This window comes from Mastigoproctus giganteus, chromosome 2, assembly GCF_048544385.1.
Source record: "Mastigoproctus giganteus isolate SK-2022 chromosome 2, ASM4854438v1, whole genome shotgun sequence".
NCBI classification, from domain to species: Eukaryota; Metazoa; Arthropoda; class Arachnida; order Uropygi; family Thelyphonidae; genus Mastigoproctus; species Mastigoproctus giganteus.
This window is the reverse complement of record NC_143576.1, coordinates 59,729,055-59,752,563: the sequence shown is the minus strand read 5'-3', so window position 1 is coordinate 59,752,563 and position 23,509 is coordinate 59,729,055. Positions and strand designations below refer to the sequence as shown.

The 23,509-nt window shown below is 35.5% G+C and overlaps 1 protein-coding gene across 1 annotated transcript in view; it reads left to right on the top strand.

The window, feature by feature from the left end:
* Positions 1-3,678: 3,678 nt before the first annotated feature.
* Positions 3,679-23,509, top strand: part of LOC150089316 (lachesin-like) — a 508,424-nt gene continuing 488,593 nt past the window's right edge. The window contains exon 1 of the mRNA XM_090368495.1: positions 3,679-3,917. Within this exon, the coding sequence (XP_090224621.1) occupies positions 3,848-3,917 (70 nt within the window). The 5' untranslated portion in view covers positions 3,679-3,847. The remainder of the gene's footprint in view (positions 3,918-23,509) is intronic.

Here is a 23,509-nt window from a genome sequence, read left to right as displayed (position 1 = left end):
AGGAAAAAAAAAATTAAAGCGGTGTTGAATTAACCATTCTCAGTAAGAGGAGTTGTAAGGTTTTTAGATTATTATTTTTTTAATCGAACAAATACGATGCACTCTTAGTCTGAAAGTACTGGGTAAACTGAGTTTGCTATTAAGTGCATTGATCTCATATTTTGGCCGAACTTCGTTACGAGTTGCATTTGTATTGCACTATGCTCTTTAAATAAAAGCACTGTTCCAGTGGAGAAGTATAGTGCTATTTAAAGACTCCATCAATGAGACTGTAAAACGAGTCAAAATCCAGGTCTCGGTTCTTATAGGAGTCTCATCACTGGGGAAGTAGTCACTGTAAGTGAGTAACATGGTGGCCCAATGAGGAGAAATATGAATAATATATTTATTGTGCTTTAGATCATTAGTACATACTTTACTATTGAAAAGAAATGTTGGAGAGTTGGTTCCTTAAGATAATATACGGTCATTACGTTCATAAAAATGTATTACTCGTATTTGCATAAGCAGGGTTAACAGAAGAACCAGTGGGTTCAGTAAGCTGGATAACGTACTTGAAAAATGAATGGGAATGAAGCAGTTCTTCGCACCATCATAAATCAAAATGGTGGACCAAAACTGCACTGTATTGAAGAGACTGTTTGATATTACCATACCCTTTATAAGCAAAAATTCCTAGAATCAGTTGCTGAATGAGTGGTTTCAAATAAAATGGTCAGAGGGTGCTTTGAAAACAGGTGCCAAATGTTTATTGGGAAAAAAAAATATTGTTTCACTCATGAGACTTAAAACTATAATCTAGTGATGGCTCTTGTCGTAGCTTAAGATTGTTCTTGGTGTCAGAAGGCTTCTTTCGAGTGAAAAGAAATCTGCCAGTCATGACGTTACGTTGCATTGGGTTACTTTGAGTTGGTTCCGATGAAAAGGTTATTTCATGAAGCAGAACTCCAATAGATTAGGCTTTTGTCAATAAAAGGGCTTGCTTCATGATGCTGCATTGGATTAGGCTAGATCATGAAGTGTTGGTATATGCTTCTGTCCCGAGTTGAAAAACCTAGTTTCCAGGAAATAAAACAATGCAACTATCCCAAGAATGACTGACTTTGAGGTACAAAAAAAAAAAAAAACTCACAGAAATCGAAACTTCACCTTGAACATGATGTGGAAGGCCACAATGCAATGACCAGGAACAGATTTACCAATAAGTAGAGAGCTTTAAACATATCCAAATATTACACTGGGTATAAATAGTCCTCATTACTACCGAATTTCAGAAGGATCATTAAGCTTCCAACTCTTCCCGATGCTGCTGAAAGATATTCTATAATTTTATCTGTTATTTCACAGATAATATTCATCTCTCGAACCAATCTCAGAATGTAAATGAGGAAAGTTAATTCTATCTTTAATGAAGCAGAACATTTGAGTCCTGTGAAATAAGATTTGAAATAAATAAAAACCTGTCATATAATTAGATTAAATTTTACGAATGCTATAAGCATACAAAGGTTGAAACTTATAACAGGACAATTTTAGATCATGAAGTGATTAAGTGGTAATAGCGATTTGCGAAACAAAGCGTGATTCTTCTTGGATGGACCTAAATGTTTTTCAGAAGAAACTTGATCACTGTTTTTCATTAGATGTCAAAAATAACTTGGGATTTTTTTTTTTTTTGATTTTTGATTTGGTAGTTGTTGGCGCATCGGCTTCTGTGGCCATATTGCACCTCCCAAGGTTTTTGCAGTACTTTGATCCAAGCCCGAGGCGAGAATCGAACCCGCGACCTTTGGGTTGCCGGGCAGGTACTTTACCCACTCGGCTAGCCCGGTCGGCCCAATAACTTGGGAAAAACAGCTTTAAAAATCTCTTCCAATTTTGGATGTTTGTAACGTACATTCTTGCCTTCTGATAACTATACCTCATTAATTCAAACAGGGCATTAATTCCAAATAAGATGGGCTATTATGGAAACGACATTTTCAAAAACTGGTTTTAAAATATAGGTGACAGTCTTTTAGGTCTCGTTATGGGATCAGAAATTAATAACTAAAGAACAAGAAATAAAACAAACTCTTTATTTCTTTATTTATCAAAAATGAATAATAACTGCATCCCGGAGTTTTTAAAAGCAAGAGTTAAAGATATACAGAACAAGGTCGAGGGAGGATAGAAGCTGAACGCGAATTTTAAGGTTAATTTAGAGATCTGAGTTTTAACAAGTAGGTTTAAATATGACTGAAAAATTAAAATAATATTAAATTTAGGCGTTATATATGTTTAGAAAGCTGTTTCTGTCAGCTAAGAGACGGAATGCACATCAGAAAAATTGTTTATTTTCTTGCGTTTCTTTTCTTTTTTAATTTCTGTTTATAATTTACCTCATTTGAATATAGTATTAACCTACTCACCGTAGTTTTGGATAAAATATTTCTAAATATCTTAAATCAATAGTTTTGGATAAAATATTTCTAAATATCTTAAATATATGTGAATCAGTAGCCTAGAGTATTACTGACGAAAAGAAAAAAAAAATAAAACCGTATAAGCTTCTTATGTAAGTATGTCATCTGTTTGTTAATCTCCTGACAGCTTAGACAGAGGAGTAATAAATAGCGTATGTACGTGATGGAATCCATTACATTTGCAACTTTATCTTACTGAGTGGCCCACCATTTTAAAAGGATTTTGTCAGCAAATTTATCAGTTGGCTTTCTTCCTGACTAGAAGAGATCCACGGGTTACAGAATAAAATAAGAATAAAAATTAAAACTGAAGAATTAATTAATAAGTCATTTGCCTTTTAATTACGTCATCCTGGAACTTGGAACACCTGAAATTCAATTTTCACCAAGTGCAAAGAGCAAAATCGTTAGTTTCGATGTTTGATATTCTTCTCCATCCTTTAAACACGGTCTTCAAAAACACTTTTGTATGGATCCTCATCTGTGTTATCCGTTTAGCAGTACATTTGACGGAACCAACCTCCTCTTGCTCTTTCCAGCCATTTGCTTAAGTCATGCGTGAAAATGCCGGTATACAAATTAGACGCATACACTTACAGTAGCTTGTTCTTTCAAGTGTACCATCTTTACGACCCTGACTACCGCGATAAAACTTTGATGCAGCGGTATTTCACATTCGGACGTGACGTTTAAAACTTTCTTCCCTCGCAGGCATTGCATTTGGTCATTAAGTGCACGAAGCGGCATAAGGAAAACGGATCAATTTGTCTGCACTAAACAAATATTTATACCTTGATGCTTGTTAGAAGTGGTCCTAAGCAATGACTTCTGCCGAATGTTGATATGAAACAACTTTTGGTAAGAAGTTTAAAATAAGAGGACTCGTTGTACGTATAAAGGATGAAACGGAATAGTAAAAGAGTAAATATTATTAAAGCAGACAGCTATTTCCACGAGCCAAAGGACCAAACATTACAGCAATGTCTGAACTACAAGAAACGTGGATAATCCCAACGGTCTTATCTATACAAACTGACATCTTTTGACGCAAGGGACAGTGTCCGTTGAGCATGCGTAGTTCCGTTCACGGGGCATTGCGAAGTTACCTCGTTGTGGTGCACAGTAGCGAACGAGAGGCGTTGCGCGTGTGAGAGACAGGCCGAACAACGAAAAGACAAGCGGACCATTCTGCGCTGAGAGGTGTACGGAAGATCACAGCGCCAGAGGCTTGCCTTTGTGCGCAACCTTAACGACGCCCTAGCTGAGGGAGATTTACTGAATCGCCCGATGCGTCAGGAGAAGCAGAAGCAGCTGAGCGTGTTGGCCACAGCCGCTCGTGGCTGAAGTATACCGACAAAAACGTTGACACTGGACCAATACCGATGACAATGATAGCGCGAAGCATCTCGCTTGCCGTAGGGCTGATTGTGGTAGTGCATCTCTTTATATCAGGTGAGATCTATAAGTCTTTCCTTTTAACTAACAGTTCCGGCGAGGAAGTTTTTATCAACAAATAACACATTCTTCTACCTTTCATTACATAACTTTGGACAGTCGCTTTAAATTTACTTCAACCTCCTATCTCCGTCTTGACACGCCGAAATCTGCTCTGCCGACAAAAGCACGTGGAGCATGCATGACCAAATATTGTTCGGAGACATTTACAGGTACTCTGCGGATCGGACCTTCAACGATCAATAATTTTGTCGCATTAACAAATGAAATGTTTCTCAGCCGAAATAGAATCCAGAAATCAATGAACATTCTTGTACAGTTCACACAACTTAGAGCTTGTAAACACGAAATTTATACAGCAAGTTACAAATGAGTGGACTGAGAAACACAGGCGATTTATACCTAAACGAATCGCTTGGCTCTCATCTGCATAAAAATGCGCACTTGTAGTTTCGTTATTTTTATTTCTTATAGCTATTTAAAAAAATGTCTTCATAAGTTTCTTATAAGCCTTATACCTCGATAAAGTGTGTAGATTAAAACATTGCATAATGCACGGTTGAAAATATCATTCCTGCGCATTTAATATCGTAAATAATATAGACATTGAGAGCTGTAACTGCAGACAACGTTCCTAAACTATGTAATAATTGCGCTGGTTACAGTGACATACTTATCAGCATCCGACAGCGATAGCGTAAAGCATTTCAATAAGTTGATGAGCGGTTCATACGAAGTGACAGAAGTGACATAATTGGTGATGCTGTTAGCTATCGTCATGTGTCTTTAAGAATCTAAGTAATAAGTAGCGACTTTATTGAAGCATTTGCTGAAGTAGACGTATGATGTGATTCGGATAAAAGAGTGGACGAGTAATCGAATCTATCGAAATATCTGTGGCGTAAATTGTTCAGTGGAATTTATCGTTATACAGGCAATGAATATTAATATATTCAGATGTTGCTTTGTAACATGTATTTAAGTACAGCATGTAAGCATGGCCTTTCTCCAAAGACATTGAAGAAAACATCAGTCATCGTGTGATCCATATATCAAGATCTTTAAGAATGATTTCAGATAATGATTGAATTATGAACTTAGAGAAGAGATGTGATCATGTAGGTCGGTTTGCGGGATGAGAATTTCCTCCGGAATGTTATAAATAGATGCAATTAGCTTGTTATAAATCAAAACTAAATATACGTATAGTTACTTTTGACAAATCACACCGAATATAACATTTAAAAGTGCACTTTTTTTATGCGTTTCTAAATTTACAGTGCATTTTAATTCTTCATTTTAAGCTTAATATATATAATTTATTGTTTCTCGATTCCATATTTTCAATAAAGTTGAATCCCTTTGAAATTCTTTTAAGAATTTAAATAATAATTTAAGGTTTTAGACTGGACAGAAACATATTATAGCATTGCATCTTTGTACCGCATCAAAATATTTATTTTAAATTAAAGAAAAAATACATAGTATACATTTCCATTTATATTAAAGCGCACATTCTTCATAAATATGCAGTTATATTTCGAAAAAGTGCACAGCAGCTTAGCGGCGTTTCCTTTTCAAACCAAAAGGATTGACAAGAATATGTATAGACATTTGAGTATTATCAGATATGAAAATATTTTTTAATAAAGTCACTTAAGCATGTTTATGAAAAAACCAATATGCTGAGAATGTTTATACTCCTGATGGGATTACATTCATTTTTCTCCAATTTGTTTCTCAGTTCTTAAATTCCTAAGAAAATGCTTATTTCCATAAAAGTCCCATTAATCCCTAAACGTACATAATCCTACATTATTTCATATCTTTTCCCCAATGCTAATTATTCTGTTAATGCTAATTATTCTGAATTAATTATTGGGTTTGGTATGCTTGCAATGTGGCTTTTTTTTTTCGTTGCTTATGAATTTTGCGGTTTTATCCAAGCGAATATTTAGATCTCTGTGGGCCAGAATTCGATAAAGGAAAAATATTGTTTTAAAGACATTACGTTATAATGTGCTGTATGTATTTTATCAAATATGAGCTATATTTTAAATGAAAAGAAAAAAAAAAATCTGCAATTTTAATTAGAGTTGATTGAAATTTTCTTAATCTTCTTTCGTTTATTTCTTATTATACAATCAAAACTCTATATAACGACGCCTCAGGGGAATGAGAAAACGGTCGTTATATCAGAATGGCGTTATATGGTATTGGGTTAACGAGAAATTGGCCGGGACCAACCACATAAGATATTATAAGTATGGAACGTTATAAAGAGGGTTGCTATGAAGAACTTCGACTGTATTAACTGGGTTTCCAATTTATGTACATAAATAAATAGCAAAAAAAAAAAAAAAAAAAATTATATATATATATATATTCGTGCATGAATATCTCAAGTTGAATAGATTTTCCTGAAGGATGTAACCCTAATTACACCTTGAATTATTTAATTTTCGAAACTTACAGTGAAACGTATATCAGTAAACGTATCTTTGAAAGAGTAGTGTCCAAACGTAATTTTGTTACTTGTTACATTAATGTTAGCTTGAACATCTAGTTGATAATTTCTCACCCTGACCATTGCACGTTGGTTACTGAAAGCTCTTTAAATGAGTACCAGAAAGCATGCAAGTAAAAAAAAATTTACTGTTGATATTTTCATCACATATCTGGAACAGATATTCCTTAAACTTCGCCACTTTTTGCTGGACTAGTACATACGTAATTATTTCATTAGATTGCAGAACAAAAACATTTTAGATAATATCAGTTGATAGCGTATAAATCAAGCAAGTAACGCAATCTCTATTATTGCACTGAATTTTTGTTTTCATTTCTGTTTATTCTTTTTTACCAAATACTTTTGTAATAATTTCTGCGACTGAATATTTCATAACGTGAAATTGGATTTACAAGTAATTTAAATTGATATTTTTGAGTTATTATTATAAATTTAGAGATGAAAATGATATCCAACTGTTGTTTACCTTCCGAAGATGCCTAAGTATTAAAAAAGGTTTGATGGATTCAACAATAAAAATAGAAACGAAATCTCTTATCTCCACATTCTTTCAGCACAGACTTCATCCATGATGTGGTACTAATTTCATTACTTAAAAAAGGAAAGCAACAAAAAAATAATGCTTTTTTGTAAAGGTACTGTTTTGCTATTCCATTATACTCTTAAATTATAAAACTGATCACAAATTTTAGGGGGAAAATGTGATCGATGTTATAAGTCAGAAATAAACTGCAAAAATTCGTAAACACTTCTAGAAAATTATCTTAGTTTAAACACACCTTGGCCACGATATGCAATCAGATTCGAAGATTGAATAATGCAAAATAATTTTATAAAGAATTATAAAATAATATTTCTTAAGTTTTCTCACAGGTGAAAATAAATGTCATAAATGTTGAACCTCTCAATACAGTTATAGAGAACTTTCCACTTTGTTTTAAGCTTTCCTTTCTAATCTGTAAAAACGGTTGTTATACTGTTGGTTTAATGCAATGTATGTGCTGTAAAAAATTATATTTTTAATTGTGTTTTTTTGTACTGATGCTTATTGTCTATCTCACGTATTTCAATATTCTCCACACAACATGTATACTTGTGGCTTTATTACTACTATCTTTTAGGTTTCCTTTACGAGTTATCTGTCCCCTTCGCTCTGGATCCTCCCATTGATTTTTTCGGATAAATACCGCCTATAAATCATGTATACAGGCATATAGTTTTATGATCCTCTGTTTTCAGGATATTCTGTCATTTCCTGACCACATTCTCTCTCTTTCTCTCGCTCTGCTTTTTGTAATTTATCCTAACATCTTTTTGTTAAGTGACTAATGCCGTATTTTCTGTAGTGGGTAACATTTTCCATAATAGTTTCTCACTCCCCGGTGTGGATGAACTGAGAAGGTCGCCAAATTAAAATGTACGAGGCGCCATACATCTTTCCACTTCAGTCATTCTTGAAAAAAGCGTATGGGTAAATACCATAAAGAGTCCATAATAGATATTTCTTGACATCTATAATTAAAACTCATAGGCTTAGTTAATAGAAATGAAATTTTTATTCTTTTATTATCTCCTGGACACTTGCGAAACACAATAGGGGTTTTTAACATCTCTGTAATTAGTTAATTACCTTTCATTACAAAATTGCCTATTTATCCTAAATTGCCTATTTATCCTAAATTACCTATTACTAAATTATCTATATTATATTTATTAAATTATTACTATTTATTATTTCTTCATCAAGTAACCTGTTACAATCATACAGATTTTTAAACCAAATCATAGAAATATGTAGCTTGGATGAAAGTTTCCACACTTTAAATGTGGAAACTTTGCTTTCCTTTTTCAAATATATCTTTTTTTATAATTCTCCTGTTTCAAGAGATGACAGGAATTCAAGCGGCGTTGTCTCTGATAGATGTTTTACCTTTATTTTGTGAGAATTTGGGTTATTATAATGAATATGCGAAATATTGAAATATTCTTTCAATATTTAATATAAATATTAAATGATCACCAGTGAAATAGTTCGCAATGTTCTATCTTTTTTTTTTAATAGATACAACAGACGTATAAGTAGATATAGTATTTGGGGTTTGAATGATAACATGCCCAAAACGTTTCCAACGTTTTAATTTTATACAATTATATTAAAGAAATCTAAAATGTTTGGGAATGATCGGACCCAATCCTAAACATTTTTTGCCGAAAAATGTCTAGAACTCACAACGTTCAGAGAAATGCTATTGCATTTAACTCTTTTCTCGTTTATTTTTTTATCTGGATTCTCCTCACTTTTCATAATATACACAGTATTCGAATTTTTTCCACTTGTAATTAACAACGCATATCTTCAAAAAAGATTCATCACTTTTCAACTGTTGCAATCCAGTAGATTATTTTGCTATCCTTCTAGCTCACTAATCAATCACTTATCTGTTTTTCTTATTCATTTGTTTTTCTATACAATTACTTAGTAGTTCCTACATTGCTTTTTCCACTCTTATTAGAAAAATAGTCTTTTACCGAGTTCACAATTAGCTTTGGAGAAAACCGAATTTCCGCAATGCCAATATCATCGCTGGTTTACTTCCTTTTATTCACTACCAAGAGTAATTCCCCACTCCCTCCCGGCAACCATCCTGGTCTGCTACAAAATTAGCGCGTTCCATTACCCCATTTGTTTCTCAGCGAACGAACCGCCTCTTGTGTTTAATACGCTAATGAGATGCTGCTCTTGCTCTTCTGTGTCTGTTCGCGATTTTTTCTCGTTTCTTTCCAAACACGATGGAAAGACATTAATTTTCCTCCTGTGCAAAGACGCTTGTGTAACAAAGTTGTCATTTCTGCACGCACCCCGCGTAGCCTCGAGATACCACAAAAGTACTAAGAAGCGAGTCGGGCCAATTCCTTTCACTCACAGGGCGAACTTAGCGTGACCAAGTAGACAGATGCGTGTGTGTGGCAGGGTGCGATATCAAGAATATTTTGCATGTGCCCTATGCTGTTTGTTATCACCTTCTTTTACCAAAGAATGTTCAACATGCGGCACGCGAGAGACGGCCACCAGCCACTATGCAAGCATTTGTCACGAACTGTGTATTTAGAGACGTAAAACGGTCTCGATTTGAGTTTCACGTACCATCCAAGGGAACGATTTCGTTAGTCATTTCTTTCCTGTGAGGACTACTGATTTACGAGTCAGATGGGTTGGACAATAAATCTTCCAAGAACCGTAATGACCATTCAGTAGATAAGTTTTCTGGGATAAGAAAAGGAATCAGAAAATGAAAAGAAATAGTGGAAGAGCAAAAACAAAGTAAAAGAAGACAAACGTTTGCTTGGCATTTGAGTGGTACTCATCTATCAAATGCAGTACAGCAAATGACAGTTAGAAAAGCATGAGATATGGAGCCATAGACTGGTGGGCGTGGTACGTCAAGGTCCGTAGCTGATCGTAAAATATTAGGGCAGAGTGTATATACACGCATTAAAGATGCTTCTTCCTACTTGGGGTAACATGTCCGCATGTAATTCGAATACGTCTGATAATATTTCACGCGGGCTGCACGTTAAAATGTAAACGAATGGGCTCGCATTAAAACTTCACCCCGCACCAATTTATAACATGAAAGCAGCTGCTTAACGCCCTGCGATAATAAGCTTTTTTTTATGTTTAGTTTAAGAAACAGTAGGTTTCAAAATCTGATAAAACATGTAACACGGCAGCCCGTGTAGGTCGTTCTTCATCAGGGGGTTAGCAATTAGCTCACTTATCGCAGGAAATGAGACATAAATTCAGAATAAATGGTAGAAACGGTGAAAGAGCTATAGCGCTGTTCTTAAATATTCTGTGAAGATCTATTTAATAAAATATATTACCATAATATCGGAATTAGGATAACTTTCTTTGTTTACGTTTTGGAGCAAAAAAACTACGAGTCTGGTTTGTTAATGGAACATTAGAAGAATTGCGCCAGGGATTTAATGTTTGCTTAGAGATGGGGAAACTTCTATTATGGATTCTAAACAGAAAAGCATATAGCAGTTTTAAAGACTTAAAATGGTAGTTTACAACCTAAATATACTTAAATGTGAAAGTAAATCTAATGGAAGAGTTGGGAATTTAGTTTCAGTAAGTGCAAGTTTTTGTTTGCTTTGGAGAAGACTTCGTGGAATCTTCAGAAAGACAGTAAATTTTAATAATACATTTTCCTGAACTAAAAAAAAAACAGTAATATCCCAAATCTGTATATTTCCATGTTCTCCCCCATATATTTCCATTAATTTTTAACATTTCCTTAGAGATTCCTACTCAGGGGTATGATAAAAATTACATTATAATATTAATACTTTAGTCTGGCTTTCAAGGATTTTTAATTTTTAGAAGGATTGCTTTCTACCTCTCTAAAATTCACGCGATTAAAAATGCGAGACCCTTTAAAAGTGACCTTTAAATCTCATTACAAAGATTAAAAATCAGTTATGGAAACAATTAGCTCTAGAAGATAAAAGTCGAAATATAAAAACTTCGTTTGCAATTTGTCTTATAAGAGCGAGTAAAGCGAAGGATAGAATTAATATGCTAATTTCAATTGCATTTTACTACATTTTTGTTTCTTAAATATTTAAAATGTTGTGTCCAAACAACGCGTTTGTCTAGTTATTATACGCCATGTTTTCTCATTTATTTGCTGCATATAGGATGACATAAGAAAGTGTGCTAATTCCATAGAATACTGAAAGTTGTTTTGATAAAAGAGAAAAAATTGATAACTAAAAAGGCCTACATACCAGACGTGCCATGTGAGATGGTTTTATTTAATTTATTCAGTAAGATGTTTTTAAGAAAATGACATTAGTACAGTATTAGCCGGGTCTAATTACGGTGCAACGAAATCTGAACTATTACCGTACAGCCAAAATAAATTAATAAAATAATAAATAACCTATTTGGCTCTCTCCTCACGTAGGTATACATCCAGCTGGGCTTTGAATTTTCCCAGCTTGTCAGCCTCAACTGTCCATGGAAGAAACTTATTCCAACAATTAACAACCTCTACGGATAAATGAAAACTTCTTGCAATCCAGCTTAAAAGCTCTTCCCTCATATTTTGAATTTTGGACCCCAGTTCTTGATCCATTTATAACAGTAAAAATTTCACCTTCGTTTATTTTACTTCAACTTCTGAGCCTTATACACCTCAATCATATTTCTTCTAAGATGTCTAATTTCTAAACTCTTCCGCCTAAACATTCAAAATATTTCCGCATATGGGTGCATTTTTGGGAATCTCACCAGGCGCGTTGCCCGTCTTTCGACCCTTTAAAAAAGCGAAATGTCAGTCATCGATAGGTTAACCATGAGCTCCTCTACGCCTGTCTCCACTGCTCAGAGAACTTTGTCTTGTAACTACCAAATCTTTCTTTCTGTACTTTTTTTTAGTTAATTTCCCTAAGTGTAAGTTACTTTCTGGGTTGCTGTTTCCCAGGTGTAAAACTTTGAATTTTGTGCACTAAAAAATAGCTGCCACTTTTATGACTAGGATCGTAAGAAACACCGATAAATCTTTTTCTTAGCGTAAAAGTAAAGTCGTTTAGATGTATCTCAAAAAGCTTTATGTGTAGGTATTTTTAAATATAGCAGTAGTTCCTTTATTTATATATATATATAGGGAACACGGCGAGAACTTTGTTTTAGAAAGGCGACGCATGCTCTATTACAAATTTTTCACTGCGTGAAACAAATGCATGTTTGGGGGTTGCAAAATTACCCCAGTGTAAACCGTAGCCCATCAGCCACAGTTTACGTTTGGTACTGAAAAAAAAAAAAAAAAAAAAAAAAAGGTTAAAAAAAAGGTTAAAAAAAATCGCGATTTCTGAAGAAAGTGATAAAAGCAGATGAAAATGAAGTCCTCAGAAAAGGCTACGGTGGAACTAAATGCAGCTATAGGAGTGAGTGCCTATAAGCGTGTCCGTGACACAGGAAGTTTCAGAGATTTTGTGCCAGAGCTGCTGCACGTAAGCATCACACCAACGAATGCCAGACGACTTCTGTAGTGGCTGCATAGTCCACCACTCTTGGACCATGTGGAAGCAAGTTCTACGGTGCGAAGAGTCATATTATACACATCAGACGGTCGAGAATACTTAGACAACGTTATCATCCGCAGTGTATCAGGGACACAATGAAGTCAGGAATAACGGGGGAAGGGGTGATTTTAGAGTAAGAGCGTCTAATAGTTCGGAATAATACGGTGGCTTGTAATGCCAACAATTGTCAATACTGAATCGTAATCATATCTTGAAAAATTCTGTTTCCGACACTAGCAATTGTATTGAAATTGTCCTATATTCCAGCCCAATATATAAATTCTATACAATAAGTAGTGTAAAAACGTGGTTCAAAGCGAATAAAGTTTAAACCGCCTAGCTGGCTTGCTGTACAGAACTGAATCCAATCGAACACCTCTTGGAGGAAATGGAATACTAGATCAAGGAGCTGCCAATCTGCTCCTCTTTTATAGATAAATCCCGACTTCAGTGAAGGAGAAATAGATATTTCTGTTAGCTTCCAACGTTTTGCCTGTAACAAGGAAGTAGTCGAAAAGTGTTCCAATAAACGATTGCTACTTTAATTGTGCCAAAGATAGTCTTTGTGTTATAAATTTTTGTTCAGATTTTTTTTTTTTTTTTTTAACTTGGTGTCTACATATTTTTGGTAGGGATATGTACATAGATCCACTTAGAATAAAAGTAGACTTGATTTGGTGGAGCAAAAAGTGCCTTATACTGGCGAGTTAGCAGGACGGGTGCAACAAACCTCTAGAAGATTAAATTCTTCAGCTGGAAAATGAAATATTTCATGAAGAGTTGGAGTCGAGATATCCCTGTTTCATTGATTCTAATTTATTGAGAGTAACGTAGAAAGTTTCAAGAGGTATAAATATATCTGTTCGATAAGTGCAAAATATTGCTAAGTTTTTTTCCCCAATTTGAGTGTTAAAACTATTAATGGCACTCATGAAGAGGGAGCGCATACTCGTGAGCAAGAATCTGCAGAAAATCAAATCTTGCAGCCATTGCTAACTTTGCTGTAATGGGCAAATACCACAAACTAGCATGCATCGATTGGGCTAGAGAGGAAGAATTTCATAGTGAAAGCTTACTATTTGCTGTAGATAACATCTGCAGAAAATAGCAGACGTTGCAAAATATGAGCTGAGCAGATTTAATTCTTTAAGTTTCATCGGTCGTTAATTTTTACTGGCGGTTTGCCTTCCGACGTTTTTCTTGTGGTCGGTGCACATGGATATGGAGAATGACAGGCACGCCACTAAAACTTGCTTGGTGACTTTCAGCGAAATGTTAAACACGAGAGTTGCAAGGTGTGGGCATTACCTGATACAAACGAAATGATCCGATCTTCATTTATTCTTGATTCAATGCCAACTGATACATTTACATTTTAGAACAAGCCAATATCCATTAGTCTAAATGCACATTTGTGAGCATGCGGACAATAACTACGTAGTATCCGTCCTCAGCCATAGAATATGGCTAATTTAAGATGACTCGAACAAATTTGGCATCAACTGATTAAACGATTCATTATACCAAGTATCCAAGTACTTTGTGCAAAAACGGGCATGAGGTGCTCGGACACATAAATAAGGAAATAACTTTTGAAAAGAAGGGAAAAACTTTTGTAGCTTTCGAAGTAAACCAAAACAAAATCTATTTCATAATAGTGGTTCCTCATTTAATTCTGACCAATTATCTTTTTAATTTGCATGGCTTATTAATATTTTAATGAAACGCATTTTAAATTTTATAAGTTTTAAACATTGCTACTAGAATCTATATTTGCAACGGACTAATTCCTAGTCCGTTTGCAACATATCAAGACATAAATAAAATAAATATATTCTATATCTTATGCGCCATATCATAACTCAGGCAATACCTTCATTAATACTTTGTTTCAATTCATTGCTCGTTTGTGGAATGCTGGTTGGCTGTTAAGTGGTTTTGGCGCATCAGCAACCTAAGCCATATTGCACCGTACATAATGTCGGTAAATTGCGTGTGTTCTGTGGTCTACTTGCTGTGTGCTGAACGATAAACCCGAATTTCTGAGAGGAAAAAGCTATGCTGGCCTCGCCTGACGCCCACTAACTCAGCCATGTTGTGGAAAAGGCCCATAAAAATTCTTTGCATCATTGACGGGATTCGAACTCAGACTTTTCTGTGGAATACTCCTCTGTGATACTACATCATACAAAAAAAAAAAAAAAAAAAAAGCTTTGCTGCATATCACGACACGCAAATAAAAACTCATTCATTGTATATTTGTGAAGCAATACAGTGAATGGGTTTTAGAACTGATTTTAGAATTGTCACAGGAATTCCTGGTAATTACGAGATCTCCATTCCCCAACGTCGAACATCATGCGTGTTAATTTTCTCTTGCAGATGGAATATAACACTTATAAATGAAAATCAACGCAAAAACTGATATTGCCTTGTTCTTTGTATTCGAGATAACCTTTCCCCAAAAGCTCTGAGTTTCATATCTTCATATATTGTTTAAAAAATATTTAGTATAACACCAGTATAATTAGTTTACCGCTAAACAAATTTTATATAAATATAAAATTTATATCAAAAGTAAATGGTGATATAATTTGATGTAGTAAATTGCACAAATTACTGTTCTTCGCCAAATTCAGAACTGCGGTGTTATCCTGTCAAATCACGAAAACATCAGTCTTGCATGATATAAAGAGTATAACTTATTTTGCTATTAAGGTAAGAGAAAAATGTTAAAAAACAATCTTTATTCCCAGCACAGAAGGCTGCCTGGGGTTTCCAGGTTGCCATTAAATAAATTCTCATACTTTAATAAAGGGCTGGGTTGCTTTGAACTGGCACAAAGCAGCTTAGGCAGTGAAATCGGTGAAGAGGTTATGCTATGGCCGGTTCGTTTGTTTACTAGATGCAAAATCCATGGTAAAATTCCGGTAGTGTTATTTGGTTTTTAGGAGCATTAGCAACTAAGGCCATATTGCTCCGGGGATATGCAGTGGTCATTCCCTGACCTTTCCGCATCCTCCGTATTTGGTAGTTACGGACTCGAACCCCAGTCTAATCAAGAAGCGTGTGCTACGCACTGCTTCTCCTGCCCACCTGGCTACAGAGGTGCCTTCCAGTAGTGCAATCTTGTACTCGGCTTAATACGGGCTCCTTAAACCCAGCTTGTAAAAGTCGTTGTAATTTGCTTATATGGCCAGTGGAATTCAAACAGGCATGCACCTTTCCATTTGGAGGCACGAGTTAGGTAATATAGCTACCAACTTTCGATGTGAGCCCTGAACATTTTGTGGATGTTTAGCATGCAATTTTATCAAAAGAGGGTTATATTGTATGAGAAATCTGTTATGAACAGAAAGAGAATATGAGAGTAAGTCGGAAATAAGATTGTAAATAACGTATTACTCTAAAATTATGTCACCTGTCTAAAAAGAAAAACGATTACTTACTACATAATTATTGATAATCTAGCAAACGTTGGAAAACAGAGTGGTCGCCTCCTCTCCTCGAAAGAGGATGTCGAGCTGGGTATTTGTGCAGGGAGAGGGATGTTGTTGTAATGAAACTTACATCTCCTTCCTGAAAACTATAAGCTTTCCTTAAACTTTTTTCCAACGGTTTTTCTGGAACTTTAAATGATTTTCAGTTGGATAGCTATCTGTAGAAGAATGGTATTTCAACTCCTCAAAGAACTCACTGGCTAGTTCGTGATTTATTTATGTAAAGGGAATGTACAGCAAAGCACACCTAGGCACTAATAACTATAAGAACAGCGCGAGTTAAGAAGCAAAAATTATATATGATAACATATGTATATAATATTTGGAAAGCAACATGCTATAATCAATTTATAAACTCAAATTACAAAGACATATTTTCTGTTTGTACACTTTGTTTAAATTAGAAAAATATCACCGTCTTAAATTCATAAGAAGTTAAACAATTAAAGTGGCTGATATTATTGCACAAAATAACCATATGCAATAGTACTAAATAAGCAGTCTCATCTAAAGAGTTAATTGCCAAAGACATTCCATTGCCAAATAGCTCTCTGTAAATTTCTTGCATTCCTGGGCATAGGAAAATCGCGGAGGTGTTATGATTCGGTGAGGTGGTCAGATGTTTCAGAAGGGAGAAAACATTCAACCGTTGTATATTCTGTTCATATGAAGAATATGTTTTGTGCCATGTGTGCGGTATACCAAAAGTACAGATGTGCATTAATAAATACTTAAAACTACTGATTCTTTAACTAATATTTAATATTTTTGTAATATAAATTTGTTAGAATCGTGCATTATTTATGAGAATCTTCACGTAATTTCCGATATTGGAATAAGTACATAATGCATTTGTTACTTTAAATATAACAAACTGTCCATTAAAAATGAAATTTATTATGTTGAAGCGATTCAAAAATATTGCCATCGTAGAGGGGAAGATAGTCAACCTTGGCTATCTTCTAGTCATGTTCAAAGGAGCTTTATAAAAGCCCTTTAATAAGGTGTAAGGTGTATTTAGTGTCAGACGGCACCAGGGGTTCCCCCCATCTCCGCGTAGTTTTCATTGTAGGTGTACCAGTCCGTTGGAAATGCCAGAGTTTAAAAGTACATGGATATTGTACACGTGTAGTGTCATGTACCGTTGTTCATCTGGTCGTTTAGCCGCTGTACTCCTGCTGAGGCCCAACGTTGCCCCCCACCTTCGCCTCGTGGAGGCAGACCAGGAAACCAGTAGTTTTAGTTTCACTCTGGCAGGTCCTGCCACCTAATTTCCTGAGATTTCAGTGGCTAGGACCTAAAAAAAAATAATAAAAATAAATAAAATAAAATAATTTTTGGGAAATCGCTGAATAAAATGGAAGCCGAAAGGTTAATATCAACGCAGTTAGATTTGTACTTATGAATTTTGATAGCTGTGTGAGGCATACACTGTTTAGCAGAATAGGGGAGGGAGACTGAAGGCTAGGGAGAAAAGACAGAAATATGGGGTCAATATGGAAGGCGACCCCAGAGTTGGCAGTGGGGCATGCCCGTGCCCCACCAGAGTGAAATGAGGGCAGCAAGGGGTGGGGTGGAGGTCTTCCCCTCCACCACCAGAAAGTGTGGAAGGAAAGGCACCGCGCTAGGGCGCGGTACAGGTCGTCATAGGGCGCCTTTGCAGCGTCGCTGCATTTGTCTAGTCCGGTGTAGTTTGTTTCTTGATGGCTTCACTCCTGGAGTAGAGCTCAGTCCAGTGGGTATGACAGTCTTGTTACGTGACGGCAGTGTCTCTGCTGACTTGTTGGGTCCGGCTTACCGCAAGAACACGCACAGGTCCAGATCTCTTCCAAGTGTGGTTTGTCTCGTCTTCCTTCGTAACATGGCTTTACGGTGTCAGTCCGGTGTCCTTTTCTTGTGAGGGGGTTTGTCCCATCTTTGTCCATTGAGTTTTTGTGTTGTACTGGCTGGATATGTCTCCGCTATCTGTCATTTTAGCGTAGCGTTTTTCAGTATGGTCCATCTTGGTAGATGGCTATTAATGTCTTCCTTCTGGAAAAGAAGTTCTTGAGCATAGCGGCTGAGGCCTGTGAACTCCTCGGGCGTATCTAGTAGGTAGTGTTCCTCATTGCTAGGTATGTAAGTGTAAGTCACACTTGCATACCAGAAGCATTGTTCGGTATGTATGGGATTTTTGTGATTAGGAGGCTTCTAAGGACCTCATACAACTCGCGCTCATGCATAATATGCTGCCATGTTTCCTGTTCTCCACAGGAAAGTCTTCTTTCCTGTGGAGAACCACAGGAGTCTTCTGTGATGCCCAGTGAGTTCAGTTTGGCTTTGAATGGCCCATAGCCCGTGAGTAGGAAGGTTGTGTTTAATCCCAGGTATAGCAACGCTGGGGCCTTTGGGTGTGGTTTGGTGACATACGGGATGAATTTGCGTGTTATCGCTCACTTGCTGGTTTCGCTCCACCTGTTTTGTCATATCTGTGTCAAGTGATCTACTATTCTTTGTTTTTCTCTCTTCTGATTGTTGGTAATGTGGATGGTAAAGTCATTTATCGTGGTCGGCGTTACCTTGGATAGATGATACATAAGCCCGCAGCGGGTCACTTCCAGGTCCAGAGGTAGGACCCCTGCCAGGACCTGCAGTGCACTTGTGCTCACTGAACGACACGCCCTTGTTATTGTGAGCAGAATGATTCGTTGGATTGTCTCCATTAATCTTCTATTCACTGCATTACCCGCTTTCACATACCATACGGGAGACCCGTAAGTAATAAACGGGATAAAGATGGCTTTATAATACAGGGATAGGATCTTCCTGTTTAGTCCAATCCCTGCGTGTAACTCTGGCCACCAATGCCGCATATTTTCTGAGTTTATCTTTTAGGTACATAAGGTACCTACTTGAAGGATAAATTGATCAAGGATGATCCCAAGGTATTTAATCTGATTTGACAGTTTTATTGTTTTCCCGGCTATCATGATTTGCGGTGGCCTTCTCAAGTTTAAGTTGCCCTTAAGTAGTACTGAGTCTGTCTTCTCGGGTGAAATTTTGAGAGCATGGAGCATGGCCCAGGCCTGCAGGATTTGAACGGCTTGGTTTGCATGTGCCTCCAGTCTGGATCGTGAGTCCGCTGCAATCATCAGTACCAAGTCGTCCGCAAAGGCTCGGGTCTCGAATTCTCCCAGGTCCATGATGAATAGTTTCAAAATATCCGATTGAAATGCAATCCAGTTTGAAACATAACAAAATCTTATTCAAATCGAATAAAGAGTTGAAATCATCGCAGACGGGTTAGAAGTGTTCAACTGGCTCGTGGGAATGCATTTGCTGTTTTTAGTGTTTCATGCAGTCGTACGAAATATGTATTCTTCAACAACACGAATACAGTTGAATAATTTGCTGCAGATCATCCGGAATATTTGGCTTGTTTGGCGTGCTCCTGAGCGTACCCCGCAGATAAATGGACGAAGATGACAGATCCAGTGACCAGGAAGGTCATAAATTCTTCTCAGAAAAAACCCCTGTTACACTCTGCACTAATAAATGCTATGTTGCTTCTCAGAAACTGCCTTCTCTCATCTGCTTAAAAATATGTCACTCGCTCTCCACTAGCAATCATGCACTCTGATGTCATAATCATGGTGGCACACTTTAAAGTGGGTTGCGCAATAAATAGCAAGTACAGGTGGATCACCTCCCCAGGAAACTTCGAAGTCTGAAAACCCAAGAATAAACAAAATTCCTAGATTCGAAATACAGTATTTTCCTAATTCAAAGATTATCGAATCAGAACAAAAGAAACGGATTATCTAGATATATAATAACATAACGTCATCCTTAGTTAAAAAGTTGAAGAATTTTCTTTGAAAAATGTGATAATAATAAATTAAGTTGCAACTTATCATTTGCATTGAAGAACAAGTTAATTGGTCAGTTATTGTGAATAAACAGAATCTTCAGTGTAGGTTAATCATGCAACTAAGTAACTACTATTATAGTGGTAACCATGTATCATAAAAGAATCTCGAAATGTCTGAGAATACATCTAGAAAGAACAACCTAGAAAATTAAAACAAAAACAATGAGGATGAAGGAACAAAACAAAACAGAAAAGAAAAAAAAAACTTTTGTTCACTTTAAAATTGAATAGTGAAGGATGAGACAGGTGTTATATGGTCTACTAAATACGGTGCTGTTTCTTGCATTCTCTCTACATTGTGAGTTTCTCTGAGCGTGAGTAAAAACAGAAAATTTATTTACTTTTTTTTACAAAGTGCGAAATACGTTTCCTGTTTCGAATATCGTTCCCCGAGTATTCTCGAAAATACAGAGGCGCATTCTTCCGGTAGTGTGATGAATTGGTACGGATGGATCACGTTTGTCAGCTGTGGAGGTCTGTTGCGTGTGTGTGAGGTTCTTTGACTTAAAAAAAATAAAGAAAAACTTTGTTTACCTTCGGAAACATGAGTTTCTGTAGATAATGACTTCGATATCTTTAAAAATAACTGCCTATTTTTTAAATAATGATTATAGCCTTATCTGAAGTAGATAACAGGGAACCAGTTAATATTCGTTTACCTTCTCTTGAATAAAGCATGCTTTGTTGCATGAAGATTTCCATAATACGGTACACTACGGTGGTCCTTATTTCATCCTGGGGAAAATGTTTATATATTTAAATACCACAGACCTTTTGTTTAGATTTATTTTTGAGATGCTTCGGAGAAATTCTTGGGAAAATCTTCAATGATTAAATCAGTGGAGGCCGTCAGCAATAAAACTTTCAGCTCTGAAAAATTCTAAAAGACAGTCAATATCTTCAAAGCATCAGGAATATTTCCTTTCGACAATCGCATATTCGAATATGTCAGTTGCATCCGGTAAGTCCAAGAAAAAAGAAACAACACCTGAGAGTGTCTCATCCGTTCAGCTTCATGTGAAGCCATGCGAAATTAGAGTGGTTCCAAGGATTGACCCTGGAACCTTGTCAAAACTAGGCTCAGTAATGCATGCGACAGCGTCACCTCTGAAGAAAACATTTGTAGAAGCAGATAAAAGTTATAAAAAAGCGCAAGTAAACTTGATATGAACAACTCAGATGGACATAAGAAAACAACAGAGAAAGTGTAAGTAGAGACAGGGCGAAAATCAGCTACTATAACTTGAAAAAAAGAAACTTGATCAGGATCTTCATGCGAAGAAGACAGTGTCGCGTTTCAATAGATGATGTCACCTACTGTAACAGAAAATTGTCCAAGTATAACAACGGAGAACAGATTAAGTGCTCGAAGTATTTCATGAAGGCATCTGCTGGTTATATTGCATGAGTGTTTTGTCTATTTGGCTGAAAGAGCCGCTGAAAATCGTGTTCCATTTGATAAAATTATTTTCAACCTCAGGTTTCATCTCGTACTCATGAATTCATTTTATTCTATAAAAAATATGAAAATAAAATAAACTTGACGGTCTCCGCTGTTTTTCTCTTCATTTCAAACAAACAAAAAAAAGATTTTGGGAGATATTTTAAGAATACCATTTCCGGGAAAATTCGATTTTATTTTGAGGGGTGGGGGTGATTAAGTCTGCAAAATTTCAATTTGAGTCTTAAAGATATACAAAAATGAATGAATATCCAAAAACCACAATCATGGTCGGTCATGTTATGGCTTCCTGATAACATAATATATTCCTTGATTTATGATCATTTATTTATTTATATATATATTTTTTCTATATTTTCAGTGCTATTAATTGTAATTCATTTAACCTCGTAACCATTACATTAATTTTTATTTAAATCACTGCGCCTTATACAAAAGAGCCATTTATTTATTAATTAATTAAAAATAGTTAATGCTCTAAAAATGCAATATATATTAAGTAAGCGTCTGTTTTATATATAATAAACTAATCTTTAGTTTGATGTTCTGGGTACTTGGTGCAGACCTGGCAGTAGGTTTACCCCTAATTTTGTGTCTACGCATAGCCCTCCAATAATTAGTATAAAAGCAGCATGTATCAAGTGTAAAATCGAGGTAGGGTGACATTGCAAAAAATGCAATGGAGTGGATTATCTTAAAGCAGTTTTAATGTTTTATTTTCCTACTGTATTTCTCCAACAGTAAATCCTAACGTATAAGGGGAAAAATGGCTCAGTGACATCTATTAGAGCTTACTAACAACGCTTTACCTCTAACTTCACGGTATAAAGTGTTTTACAAAAAAGTAAAGAAAAATGTATCAGGTTAGCTTTCTTTTGGTTTCGAAATAAAATTGCTCCTTACAGAATAATAAAGTTACTCTTCAGTATAAAGTTCAGGCGATAAATACAGCACTTGGCTGTCTCGACGCTTACTGATAAAGAAAAAGCACATCGTCTGAATTTTAAGAGAAAGAACAAATTTGAAAAAAAAAAATTATATCACCAAAGTCTTGACTTCGCTGCATTATTAATCCTTAATAAAACTACATACTGCTAGTTTCTTACTATTCTAGACTTTTCTTTCCTCTTTATATATCTTTTCTTTTTAAAAGATCATTTATTTTTGATTTTTTCTCTTTTATTATTTTTATTTACTTCGTAAGTTTTATTTATCCTGACAATTTACATTTTAACATAAGTTTTGCTTCCTTTTTCATTTTTTCTCTTTTGGTGCAAATAATTGTTAATTACGAGCAAGTTTATTTTATTCTTCTTTGGTTCAAGTAAAGAACACGAGAGAGCGCGTGTAAATTTATTCATTATATAAATTCTTCAACGTTTCAGTATACGCGATCAATCATTAATTATATCAATATATAATTATTTGTTATCGTAAAGTTCAACTTTTAAAAGTTGTGCTTTAGTTTCATTCTGAAGAGTTGCAGCCGGTAACGATATACTAAACGAAATGGAAATCTTTTTTCTGAATATGTTTCATTTCTTTCGAAACGCAAAACCTTCTCATCAATTACAGAATATTAAACTTGGTTCAAGCAACAGTTTAGTTTCCATTTTAGCATATCTCATTTATTTCTGTTGACGTTCAATCTGTCTTCATTCCATTCCCTACAAATCCCCTCTGACACAATGCAGTAGCAACATGGCATTTTGTCAAGAGTTTTTACTTGAATGTAATTTAACAGATTTATTTTGTTGGCTGGGGATAACCGAAAGATAAGCAAAATGGAAACTCGAGAGCAATGACAAAAAACTATGTATTTATTTGAAAAATGCATTTAGTATTTGAGGAAAAAACTTCTTACTGCAAAAATATTAAGCATTTAAATTTAGTTTGCCCAAAGTTTTTAGTACAATGCTTACTACAATAGATGCAGCTGACCATAAATAAAAGTATATTTACGAGTACAATGACAAAAACATATTAAGTTTTGTATTCGCCCAAAAATCAAAAAGGTATTTTGTATTCTGCGTATAATGTCAGTCGGAAGCGTTCGAGTTATTTTCTATTTGTTTGTGAAAAACATTTATA